The sequence below is a fragment of the Neomonachus schauinslandi genome, chromosome 12 (assembly GCF_002201575.2).
Source record: "Neomonachus schauinslandi chromosome 12, ASM220157v2, whole genome shotgun sequence".
Classification (NCBI taxonomy): Eukaryota; Metazoa; Chordata; class Mammalia; order Carnivora; family Phocidae; genus Neomonachus; species Neomonachus schauinslandi.
Genome location: NC_058414.1, coordinates 53,270,749 through 53,284,544, shown reverse-complemented (window position 1 = coordinate 53,284,544; position 13,796 = coordinate 53,270,749). Strand labels below are relative to the sequence as shown.

The 13,796-nt window shown below is 42.3% G+C and overlaps 1 protein-coding gene across 1 annotated transcript in view; it reads right to left on the bottom strand.

Annotated features, from left to right (window-relative positions):
• The window catches only part of DNAH11 (dynein axonemal heavy chain 11), a 329,965-nt gene that overhangs the window by 904 nt on the left and 315,265 nt on the right, over positions 1-13,796 (bottom strand). Inside the window, 5 exon segments of the mRNA XM_021689842.2 lie at positions 230-370; positions 727-839; positions 5,241-5,356; positions 5,437-5,619; positions 8,187-8,429. Coding sequence (XP_021545517.1) covers positions 230-370; positions 727-839; positions 5,241-5,356; positions 5,437-5,619; positions 8,187-8,429 — 796 coding nt within the window.

The following is a 13,796-nucleotide window of genomic DNA, read 5'->3' as shown; positions in this document are numbered from 1 at the left end:
AGTTGGTTAAGCGACTGCCTTCGGCTCAGGTCATGATCCTGGAGTCCCGGGATCGAGTCCCACATCGGGCTCCCTGCTCGGCGGGGAGTCTGCTTCTCCCTCTGACCCTCCTCCCTCTCATGCTCTCTGTCTCTCATTCTCTCTCTCTCAAATAAATAAATAAAATCTTTAAAAAAAAAAAAGTCCTTCACGTACTAACCATACAGGTGCTTCTCATGGCGTAGCTTACCTTCCATGACGAGCCCGTGGAGATAGGCACCTTCCCGTGGAGGATGGCCGTAGTCTTCCTTCGTTTTTTTGGTGACATCAGCAGTCAAGCACGTTTTATCCAGTGGCCACCCGTTTCTTCGAGCCATGGTCTGCATGATTGCTGTGGGAGGAGAAGGAACAGGAAGATTCGCAGGAGCCGGCAGCAGGCTGCCCACAGACCCGCGGCATGCTTCCGGCCACGGTGGGGGCAGGTGGCCGCACTAGACCAAGGCCAGCAGAGGCCTGCTCTGGTGGAACAGCCACACCCAGTGGGTTACGTATCGTCGGGGTTTTGCACTGTCGTGGCAGAGTGGAGCCGTTGGGAAAGGGACCACGTGGCCCTTGACAGAAAATGTTTACTAGAGTGAACCACATCCCACCTCACGTGGCCGTTCCGCTGTGAATTTTCCTCCCCTCTCTGTACTGGCCCCTGTGTGAGCACTGGGGAGCAGGGTAAGAGGGGCCAGCAGCCCTTACCAGTTAAGAAGGACTGAGGGTTGAAGAAGCCAGAAAGCCACACCACAGCCGGGAGGGCAAGATCGTGGGTCCAGGTTTCGAGTTCCCGGCATCGCAAAAGGAGGTCACTAAACCTGGTAAAATACAAGGAAGAAACAAACATGCTCTTCAGTGACAGAGTTTTCCAGTAAGATGAGGTAGATTTGGGGGAAGATGGGATAGATACACCACTGATAACCAAGAAAATCCTTACCTAATGATTTGCAGAACACTGTCCCTTTAAAAAGCTAGATTTTTTTTTATTTCTGTTGAAATTTTGTAACTATTACCATTAGGAACAAGAAACATGGGAATGTGGAAAATTCATCTCCACTTACTTATTGAATGATTTTAGGGATGGGTGGTCACACACAAGTGACAGCCTCCAGCGCAGAGTGAGGACAGGGTGTGCGGGAACGCAGGTGTGCGTGAGGATGGGCAGGGGAAGGCTGCTGGGACAGGGAGGGGCGAGGAGACAGGTAATGAAGAGGAATAGCACCTGCCCACCTCTGCATGCCTGTGGTTTGAGCAAGTGCTGTTTTTACCCAGGTTCTGAACTCATCGGCACAATTACGCAAGGGTGGAAGCCGACTCCCAGAGGCTACAGGAAAATGAACCTCTTTTGATAAAATCAGACATGGCAAGCCTTGAAATGTAGAACTGAGGGCTGCCAGAAAGAGTGAGAAGCTGGAGCAGGGTAGGAGATGGAGGACAGCCCTGCGATCAAAGCTGGCAGGCAGTTCTCCAGGGGGAGGGCCACACAGGCTAGCTCCGAAGTTTTGTGGGACCTGGTTTGGTTAAGGATTACAAAAGTAGCAGGACTGACATTCACAGAGAAACGGGTCACTACCGTGAAAATTCCTGCCATCTTAGAACATGGCCCTTCCTGCCCCATTTAAATTCTTTCAAATAGCTGGTTTAGGGAAAACCTACTTGAAGATAGTTAAGGTGAAGAACAGGAGAAGCAAAGATAGGCAAAGATAGGAGAAAAAAAGATTTTTTATCTAAAAATGTTGCCACAGGAGGATAGGGATTGTAGCCAATTTCCAACAAGTTTTTAAAAAATGATTGCCCGTACAAGTAGGATTAAGGTTTGGAAGTGATGAGGTAAGAAAAAGACATTAAGTAGAAAGATCTCAGAGTAAGAAAAAATGAAATGGGATAAAAGTTGAATACAATTCTAGGAAATTTGACTTTTCCTCAATTACAAATTTGACTCTAAAATCAGGGACATGCCATGTTTCAAGAAAATTTGGCTGCAAATAATCAATACTAAGATATATCTTAATATAGACCGAGGACAGAATCCTAGGAAAAAACACGAAATCTTTTTTTTTTTTTTCTATAAATTAGCTGCAAACACCTCCCCAGTAGTATTTGATCAAAGAATGCCGGGCTGCCTACAAAGCCCCCCAATGATTGGGTTAATTTTTTTTTTATAACCCACCAGCCTGTCGTTTGAGGATGAAGACAATTGGTTATATGGTATAAAAAGCTGGCACCAAATCCAGCGAACAAGAAGGTTGATAACCCAGCAAATAAAAATAGAGGAATTTGAAAAAAGGTCTCTTAATATGTTTAAATTCCTAAAAACTAGAGTAATAGTCATAAAAACAGGAATTTATGAAACCAAGTCTGGTACCTCCCCTGCCCCCAATATAAATAATGTGGAATTGAAAATTGATTTTGGACAATGAAATTTTAAAAGTCAAGGGGAGACAGTAAACTGGAAACAGGTTTCCCCCCAGGACCGACGAAATCAACCAGAATACAGCAGAGCAAGACATAGATTGAAAATACAAGATTTCAGGTAGGTAAATAAAATGAAGACAACGGGGGAAGGCAGTATTTGGAGAAATAAGGGCTAAGAATTTTTCAGAGTGGAAACAATAGGTAAACTTACACATTTATAATAGGTAAACTTACACATTTATAACTACACACGGTACCAACGGGGATACATTTAAAAAAGTCCACACGTAAATTAGTGAAATTGCAAAACATCAAGGGTGAAGAGAAAAATCTTAAGAATGTCCCAGAGAGAAAAGATTAGTTGTGAAGGGATGACAAGTGCATTTAGGAACAGTCTCATCAGCTATAATAAATGCTAGAAACCAATGGAGGTACCAAACCACAGGGCTGAGAGAAAATCATTGTATCCTAGAATTGTACATGTAGGTAAACTATTTTGAGCGAGAGTGCAGTAAGGGAGATTCAGATACACAAAGAACCCTATTTACTTCCCACCACATACCCTGAAAGCCCTTTAGCAAAAAGGTAAGAGGGCCCAGAACAAAGGAGCCCAGAATGAGATACAAAAAGCAACAATGAGTGAAGAAATCAATATATGTTGTTAAAGCAAAAATAATTGACTATATAAACAAAAACACTATGGTTTAAAATAAGGTTGAATTACAATTGCAGACCAGAGGAGGCTGGCGTTCAGAGGGAGGTTAAAACTGTTGACTTTACATTGTGTTAGAAAAATCAAGTGTGTAGGTTACAGTAAAGTGTCTCTGCTAAAATAATAGGAACTGTACAGGGATAAACATGGAATAAAGAAAACTATTAGGGGCGCCTGGGTGACTCAGCTGGGCTTTTTTTTTTTTTTTAAAGATTTTTATTTATTTATTGAGAGAGAATGATAGCATGAGAGAGTGGAGGGTCAGAGGGAGAAGCAGACTCCCTGCTGAGCAGGGAGCCCGATGCGGGACTCGATCCTGGGACTCCAGGATCATGACCTGAGCTGAAGGCAGTCGCTTAACCAACTGAGCCACCCAGGCGCCCTGGGCGTCCGACTCTTTGATACCCACTCCAGTCTTGATCTCAGAGTCGTGAGTTCCAGCCCCATGTCGGGCTCCACACTGGGCATGGAGCCTACTTTAAAAAAGGAAAAAGGTGGGGGAACCCAAACTATTAAATGGACAGAAGCCAGAAAAAATTCGAATAAAAGAAGAAAAATACAGAAATTAGAAGGCACAAAATAAGATGGTGGAAATGACTCCAATAAATTTAAAATTTATTGGAGTTATAAAATTTATCATAACATTTAAGTGTAATATATTTTTGATTGGAAATAGAAAATCTGATTTTGGACATCCCCAGCATTCACAGAAAGCCAGTGAGTAGCTCTGCTCTGCTCTTCCCCGCCATGGTCCTTTGCTGCCATCTGTGTCCCTTCCACGTCGTACCTTCCGTTCTTATGTTTGCACACGGCCCACACAGCCAACACTTGGCTGCCTGGCGGGCAGTTCCAAGGTGCAGTCATTTGAAAATGTTTTAAGATTTTGTTTAAGTAATCTCTAGTGCCAACATGGGGCTCGAACTCACAATCCAAGAGTCACAGGCTCTACCGACTGAGCCAGCCAGGTGCTGCTCCTCTGGAATTCTGATGGAGCTTTCCAGTTTAAGGCTCAGAGTAGCATTCTGGTTCATGGTAAGAAGACAGGAGGAAAGCAAGGATAAAAAAATTTCGGTACGGAGAAGACAGGAATAGAGAGAATCTTTGAAACTTCCTGTGTTGACTACGAAGACCAAGGAGCAGTTGGAGAGAGCACTAGCCGTCAGGGAGCTGAGAATTTCAGCCCCAGCTTTGGAACACCTCTTTGCACTCACACCCACACACTCAAGCAGTCAGATTTACTGTATGCTGTAAATTTTTTCTAAGGTTTCACTTATTTGCCAGAGAGAGCGCGCATAAGCAGGGGGAGTGGCAGAGGGAGAAGCAGTCTCCCTGCGGAGCAAGGAACCCGATGTGGGGCTCGATCCCAGGACCCTGGGATCATGACCCGAGCCGAAGGCAGATGCTTAACTGACTGAGCCACCCAGGCGCCCCTCTACTATAGTCTTTTTAAAAAGTTAGCTATGAGGGGCACCTGGGTGGCTCAGATGGTTAAGCGTCTGCCTTCGGCTCGGGTCCTGATCTCGGGGCCCAGGGATCGAGCCCCGCGTCGGGCTCCCTGCTTGGCGGGGAGCCTGCTTCTCCCTCTCCCTCTCCTGTTCTCCCTGCTTGTGCTGTCTCGCTCTCTCTGTCAAATAAATGAAATCTTTAAAAGAAAAAAAAGTTTAAAAAAAAAAGTTAGCTATGAGATGGCATTGGTAATCACTAGCTTTGAAAATAAGCATATGAAGTGACATGAAAGCAAACTCAAGTTGCCTCCCATGGCTATTTAAATAATGGTGGAATTTTATTACCTACATTTTTCAGATGATAGATATTAGGAAGATCAGGTATTTTGTCCAGGACCAAACAGCTTAATAAGTAAGGCACAGAATTTGATTCTTGCTTTGACCCTAACTTCTCACTGGTTTTTGCCTTTAAAGCAACACACGGAAGAAACTCAAGTGAAAGTGGTGGTACTCTGTTTGCAGCATCACAGGCCAGGTATACTCACAAAGTACACTCTTCATAGTTGTTCAAACACAACTGTAACTGAGAACACTGAACCAGCACCCAGGTGGGTAATGGCAGGGGGAGCAGTGAGGGGGCAGCTTACCACTGGGCCAGGCTGTATGTAGATGGATAAGCCAGTTTGCTCCAAGTGTCTGGGACTGTGTCATAACTCAGCTGGGACTGCTGGGCTTCCATCTCAGGAGATAAGGTCAGCTCCCCCTTGCATGGAGAAGAGAGGCCACAAAGTCAGTGTCCACCCCACGTGGTGACGCCGGTTCTAGTACCACTGTTAAACTCACCTTGTAACCAAGGTCTAATTGTTGAAGGGACACACGGATTTCCCGCAGGAGAACATTCATCCTTTCACACTCTTGGAAGCAAACAAGAACATAGGGGCTTCTGTTTGAGCTTTTTTGCATTATCTCCACCATGTTGAACTCTTCTGGAAGTTTCTCCAAAAGGTCATCCAAAACATTCTTAACCTTAAATCATTAACACACACAAGATTGAGCTCGTCTGTGTTTCATTTTTAGTTACAGGGACTATGCCCTTGATTTTTCAAAGTCCCAGAATATATTCTACAACTCCTGAAGATGCTTACTAATGCTTTTAAAAGATAGCCACTGCCTCCTGGAGATGGGCAGACAGGCACTCTGACTAGCTCAACTACCTCTGCATCAGTGCAGCCCTCCCCCCCCTCTGTAGGTCCCATCAGGAAGGAGCTACTATTTGTCTGCAGTTTATTCACTGTTAGCATTTAGGGAATAGAACTGTCATCAATGACATTTCACTTGTACGTAAAGATACAATCAGAGGAAGTAGAATCCCAACGTTTAGGTATTACATTTTGTAATCTAATGCTAATTAAAGGGAAAAAAAAAAATTTGAAAAGTCACATGAACCAAAAAATGCCCTTTAGGGTTGAGCTAATTCTGGTGAGTCTATGATGTTGCCCCTCCCAACTGACATAGCCTAAAATTTTAAGAGCAGTTTGGATCCACATTTTCAACAGCAAGGGAGCCCGTGTCTTCTTCAATTATTGCCTTGAAGAAATAAAAGATTTATACATTAAAGATGTGAAAATGTATGTAGTACTTCAATGTACATATTTTTTCTTTTAATGAACTGGGGAAAACCAACAGATACCTAAAATAGACAAAAGTTTTAAGGGTATTGCCTGTCTTTAGCCTTAAGCAGCTTTCACTCTTTCCTCGGTTTCTTGGATTACTGCCTGTGGTTCTGATATCCTAATCCCAAATTGCTTTAGCACCCTGGCAGGCTATTTTTCAGGTCCTGAAATCTTAAACTCATGTGCAGCAGCTGTAGAAAATATGAAACAGTGTAGTAGGCAAGTTAGGTAGAAGAATGGCTTTTGGAATCAGCTGGAGCTTGGTTTCCTTCATTGGCCCTTTCTGGTTGTCTGACAAGTCAGTCACCTAAACCTAATTCTGGAATAGGGATCTTGATATTACTTCGAGCTATTGAGGAGTAGGTGGCTTATTTGTAAAGCACTTCCTTTAGTGCCTAGCATATAGTAAGCACCCAAAAGAGTCGTCGCTACAATCTGTTTGCCATGTTGAAGCATCTAAAGATCATTTGCTTTGCAGTTTCTGGTTTAATGGTCAGCTTCTCTGTTGGAAAGATCGAAGCCCCCAAACTAAATGAAGACTTCATCCATCTCTCTGCTTCTATTAATACTATAGCTTTTCCCAAATGGATGAATGTTTCCTTTTGTATCTTAAAAAAAAAAAGTCTAACATTCATACAAGGAAAATGTTAGTATAGAGGATAAAACACCCCACAACAAATCCTAAAGCCTCTAAATGACAACCAAGGGCCTCAATAAATGGCCCTATTTCAAGAAATAATATGGAAAATTCCTCGGACCTCACTATAATTAAATCTGATGGTTAGTGTTTTCCAACAACCCAAATCCTTGTCAATCAAATCCTGATTAAATGGGGGAGGGAAATAAGGGCTAATTTATCTGGGGGGTGCAATAAACTAAATGTAAAAAAAAAAAAAAGCATTTGATGTCTATTTCTCATTCCTGTCATTCTAGGACAATATATACCTTCAAAAGAATAATGCCAGTCTCCCAAGGTAATGTAAGAAAGACACCATAACAAAATGACAGAGCCAAAAAACAGAGTGAAAGCAAGTCACAGATTTGGAGATGTTTGCAATACAGCTATCTGAAAAAGGATGTATGTTTAGAGTCCTTACAAATCTGTAAGAGAGACATTGACAACTCAATTAAAAAATGGGCAAGCAACTGGAACAGGCACTTGATATAAGATTACATCCAGATGGCCAAGATCATAGGTAAAGATGCTCAGCATCACTCCTTGACTAAGGAACGCAAAGTTAAAAACCACAAAGAATTACTACCATTAACACAACCCCAAGGACAGAGAACAGGTGAAACTTGCACACTGCTGGTGGAAGTGTAAGTGGTCCAAACACTTCAGAACTGCTTGGGAATATCTACTGAAGTTACACATTACACCCCACAATCCAGCAATTCCACTTCTGAGGAAAGAGGGGTGAGGAGTATGGGGGGACACCTCTGAAAGTTGCTTGTGCTGGTTGACAAAAGACTACAAGAATGTTCATGGCTGTGCTAAGTCAAAATAGTGAAAAACTAGAAATAACTCAAACATCCATCTACTGTAGAATGAATAAAGCATGAACTGTATATTCATACAACAGAATACTAAACAAAAATGAGTCACTGGCCCATGCAACATGGATGAATCTCATAAATGTAGAAAAGGAGCTGGACACATATCAGTACCTATTGTATGAATGCATCCATTTGACACTGAAACACAGGCAAAGCTAGTCTATGGTGATAGAGGTAAGAGTGGTAGTTATGTCTGGACAGCAGGGGGAGGGATATACTGACCCCGAGTGTTGGAAATGTTAAGTATTTTTATCTGGGTGGTGATTATATGGGCATATGGAAAGGGAGAGAAAGCCATCGAGTTGTACACTTAGATCAGTGCCCTTCACTGTTAGAGCTGAACAGAAAAGAAAGACCTTCTACCTTCTCTTCTGTGGACTGCCCCAGCTCCTCACTGATGAGTGCATTCCTGGGCTGCAGCTCCAGCAACGTTCTGAAGAGAGTGTTGGACATCACGGTCAGGAATTCTATTTCAGCATTTGGGTGGAGGCCATACAGTGCTGGACTTTCTGGAGGAAGCTTCTCCTCTATGTACTGATGGTAGCCCGAATAATCTAGATTAGGTGGGGCTGCAAATCCTGGTGCCAGCATAAATTCATCTTCAATCTTAAACCACAAAGGGAAAAAGTCTGTTATTACAAGTCTAAATGGAAATCAATCTTTGCATCCTAAGACACTTTGAGAACACTCTTGATAAGAATGTCCAGCGCAATGCTGGATGGGTAGCAGGCTCTCTAAAATGTTTCATGATGCTTTTGTAATTGATCATTTTGCCCCCGTGTATGGCACCAGGCTGACCTCTGGGGAGGAGTCCAAGGAACACACGCCAATCCTTGCCCCAAGGAGACGGGAGTCTGCAGTTTGCTTGGGGCAACGTGATACATGCACACAAAGGAATGACTGGGTGCTGAACCATCTACTGCGTACTGGTCACCCTGTCACATGCTCCAAGTCACTGATTCTCCCAAACCTCTGCAAACATTCTGCAGAGAGAAATCGAGCCTCAGAGTAACTTCCCCAGGCAAGAGGTCTGATTTAAATCTTAATTCTGAACTCACTTCAGTAGGACTCTATAGGCTTTGCTTTCCTAATGTACATACTTTCCACAGCACTGCTTCAAATTATTTTATATGATATATATGCATGTTATAAACAGAGTTATATGTACACATACTGAAAAACAGGACTGTGCATATGTAACATTTTATAGGGCAGTATATACAAAGAGGCCTATCAGTGCTACCTCTTTACCTTTGAGCTACTCGGGGCAGAGTCAGTGTTGCTCATCTCAAGATCCACAGACCCCGGGACAGTTGCTGGCACATACTGGTGCTCAGTGAATGAGGTACAAGTGCCTCATGAACGAAAGATTGGACTGATAAGGCATTTATCATGCCTGTCTTCTTCATTAAGGCTTGGGTAGAGGGTAGACATTCCATGTAGAGGAAGGTTCTTAACAAAGGCAATGCGAGTAGCAAGACCAAACCTAAATATGTGAATGTAGTTCTTCTAACAAAAGAATTTACGGACCTGGTTCTCTCACCAACCATAAACACAGTCGAGTACTTATAATTTTCTAGTTCACTCAGCATCATCTCAGATTTTTTCCTAATTGCTTTTAGTTCCCAGGGGCCATAACCACCTTTGTTTTCATTTTCCCAATCTCTCTTGCTATAAATTCTGTCTAGATATGCTTACATGTACAGAGGGATACTTTAAAAAACACCCAATGTAGCTATTTTATGCCTAGATTTTCTAAATCATTCCCCGAAATTGGGGTTTTCCTCTATAATTGTGTATGTTATGCCATCTGGTCCCCTCACTCTCACTCAGAGACAAAGTATTCACAAATTCTTATTCAATACTATGTACTCACCACCTAGTGTACCCCAACAAGCCTTGGAAGTGTACAAGGTCCATCTACCCTAGTTCTTAAGAAACTCCCAGTCTGGTGGGGAAAAGGAAGTGATTTTCTACACAACCAAGTCATCTGTGAGTACTGAGAGTTCGTTCCTTCTCAGACCCGCAATCACCGGTTTCCAGAGAGCCTGTGTCCTTACAGACGAAGCTCAGTGGTGGGCTGTGAATTCCAAAAGGCGTTTTAAATCTTTGAGTCAGCATTTCTTTTTGGCGCTAGGAAGATTTCCAAGTTAATCTAATCTTTCATTTTGTGAGAAACCGAAATCTGGACCAACGAATGTGAGAAGGAGCAACTTGGACCATCCCCCCACCGGTATCTATTAGCGTGGTTTATTGCACTCGTTTATCCGCATTTTCTATCATTTCATTTTTTTTATTCTTATGTTAATCCCCATACATCATTAGTTTTAGATGTCGTGTTCCATGATTCATTGTTTGTGCATAACACCCAGTGCTCCATGCAGAATGTGCCCTCCTCAATACCCATCACCAGGCTAACCCATCCTCCCACCCCCCTCCCCTCTAGAACCCTGTTTGTTTTTCAGAGTACATCGTCTCTCATGGTTCGTCTACCCCTCCGATTTCCCCCGCTTCATTCTTCCCCTCCTGCTACGTTCTTCTTCTTCTCTTTTTTTTCTTAACATATATTGCATTATTTGTTTCAGAGGTACAGATCTGAGATTCAACAGTCTTGCACAATTCATAGCGCTTACCAGAGCACATACCCTCCCCAGTGTCTATCACCCAGTCACCCCATCCCTCCCACCCCACCCCCCACTCCAACAACCCTCAGTTTGTTTCCTGCGATTAAGAATTCCTCATATCAGTGAGATCATATGATACATGTCTTTCTCTGATTGACTTATTTCGCTCAACATAATACCCTCCAGTTCCATCCACATCATTGCAAATGGCAAGATCTCATTCCTTTTGATGGCTGCATAATATTCCATTGTATATATATACCACATCTTCTTTATCCATTCATCTGTCGATGGACATCTTGGCTCTTTCCACAGTTTGGCTATTGTGGACATTGCTGCTATAAACATCGGGGTGCACGTACCCTTTCGGATCCCTACTTTTGTATCTTTGGGGTAAATACCCAGTAGTGCAATTGCTGGATCATATGGTAGCTCTATTTTCAACTTTTTGAGGAACCTCCACACTGTTTTCCAGAGTGGCTGCACCAGCTTGCATTCCCACCAACAGTGGAGGAGGGTTCCCCTTTCTCCGCATCCCCGCCAACATCTGTCGTTTCCTGACTTGTTAATTTTAGCCATTCTGACTGGTGTGAGGTGGTATCTCATTGAGGTTTTGATTTGGATTTCCCTGATGCCGAGCGATATTGAGCACTTTTTCATGTGTCTGTTGGCCATTTGGATGTCTTCTTTGGAAAAATGTCTGTTCATGTCTTCTGCCCATTTCTTGATTGGATTATTTGTTCTTTGGGTGTTGAGTTTGATGAGTTCTTTATAGATTTTGGATACTAGCCCTTTATCTGATATGTCATTTGCAAATATCTTCTCCCATTCTGTCGGTTGTCTTTTGGTTTTGTGGACTGTTTCCTTTGCTGTGCAAAAGCTTTTTATCTTGATGAAGTCCCAATAGTTCATTTTTGCCCTTGCTTCCCTTGCCGTTGGCGATGTTTCTAGGAAGAAGTTGCTTCGGCTGAGGTCGAAGAGGTTGCTGCCTGTGTTCTCCTTTAGGATTTTGATGGACTCCTGTCTCACATTGAGGTCTTTCAACCATTTGGAGTCTATTTTTGTGTGTGGTGTAAGGAAATGGTCCAGTTTCATTCTTCTGCCTGTGGCTGTCCAATTTCCCCAACACCATTTGTTGAAGAGACTGTCTTTTTTCCATTGGACATTCTTTCCTGCTTTGTCAAAGATGAGTTGACCATAGAGTTGAGGGTCCATTTCTGGGCTCTCTATTCTATTCCATTGATCTATGTGTCTGTTTTTGTGCCAGTACCATGCTGTCTTGATGATGACAGCTTTGTAATAGAGCTGGAAGTCCGGAATTGTGATACTGCCAGCTTTGCTTTTCTTTTTCAACATTCCTCTGGCTATTCGGGGTCTTTTCTGGTTCCATACAAATTTTAGGATTATTTGTTGCATTTCTTTGAAAAAAGTGGATGGTATTTTGATGGGGATTGCATTGAATGTGTAGATTGCTCTAGGTAGCATTGACATCTTCACAATATTTGTTCTTCCAATCCATGAGCATGGAACGTTTTTCCATTTCTTTGTGTCTTCCTCAATTTCTTTCATGAGTATTTTATAGTTTTCTGAGTACAGATCCTTTGTCTCTTTGGTTAGATTTATTCCTAGGTATCTTATGGTTTGGGTGCAATTGTAAATGGGATCGACTCCTTAATTTCTCTTTCTTCTGTCTTGTTGTTGGTGTATAGGAATGCCACTGATTTCTGTGCATTGTTTTATATCCTGCCACTTTACTGAATTCCTGTATGAGTTCTAGCAGTTTTGGGGTGGAGTCTTTGGGGTTTTCCACATAAAGTATCATATCATCTGCAAAGAGTGAGAGTTTGACTTCTTCTTTGCCGATTTGGATGCCTTTGATTTCTTTTTGTTGTCTGATTGCTGTGGCTAGGACTTCCAATACTATGTTGAATAGCAGTGGTGATAGTGGACATCCCTGCCGCGTTCCTGACCTTAGGGGGAAAGCTCTCAGTTTTTCCCCATTGAGAATGATATTCACTGTAGGTTTTTCATAGATGGCTTTTATGATATTGAGGTATGTACCCTCGATCCCTATACTCTGAAGAGTTTTGATCAAGAAAGGATGCTGTACTTTGTCAAAAGCTTTTTCTGCATCTATTGAGAGGATCATATGATTCTTGTTCTTTCTTTTGTTAATGTATTGTATCACATTGATTGATTTGCGGATGTTGAACCAACCTTGCAGCCCAGGGATAAATCCCACTTGGTCGTGGTGAATAATCCTTTTAATGTACTGTTGGATCCTATTGGCTAGTATTTTGGTGAGAATTTTTGCATCCATGTTCATCAGGGATATTGGTCTGTAATTCTCCTTTTTGATGGGGTCTTTGTCTGGTTTTGGGATCAAGGTAATGCTGGCCTCATAAAATGAGTTTGGAAGTTTTCCTTCCATTTCTATTTTTTGGAACAGTTTCAGAAGAATAGGTATTCATTCTTCTTGAAATGTTTGGTAGAATTCCCCTGGGAAGCCATCTGGCCCTGGGCTTTTGTTTGTTGGGAGATTTTTGATGACTGCTTCAATTTCCTTAGTGGTTATAGGTCTGTTCAGGTTTTCTATTTCTTCCTGGTTCAGTTTTGGTAGTTGATACATCTCTAGGAATGCATCCATTTCTTCCAGGTTATCTAATTTGCTGGCATAGAGTTGCTCATAATATGTTCTTATAATTGTTTGTATTTCTTTGGTGTTGGTTGTGATCTCTCCTCTTTCATTCATGATTTTGTTGATTTGGGTCATTTCTCTTTTCTTTTTGATAAGTCTGGCCAGGGGTTTATCCATCTTGTTAATTCTTTCAAAGAACCAGCTCCTAGTTTCGTTGATCTGTTCTACTGTTCTTTTAGTTTCTATTTCATTGATTTCTGCTCTGATCTTTATGATTTCTCTTCTCCTGCTGGGTTTAGGCTTTATTTGCTGTTCTTTCTCCAGCTCCTTTAGGTGTAGGGTTAGGTTGTGTACTTGAGACCTTTCTTGTTTCTTGAGAAAGGCTTGTACTGCTATATACTTTCCTCTTAGGACTGCCTTTGCTGCATCCCAAAGATTTTGAATAGTTGTGTTTTCATTTTCATTGGTTTCCATGTATTTTTTTTAATTCTTAATTTCCTGGTTGACCCATTCATTCTGCAGTAGGATGCTCTTTAGCCTCCATGTATTTGAGTTCTTTCCGACTTTCCTCTTGTGATTGAGTTCTAGTTTCAAAGCATTGTGGTCTGAAAATAGGCAGGGAATGATCCCAATCTTTTGGTACCGGTTGAGACCTGATTTGTGACCTAGGATGTGATCGATTCTGGAGAATGTTCCATGGGCACTAGAGAA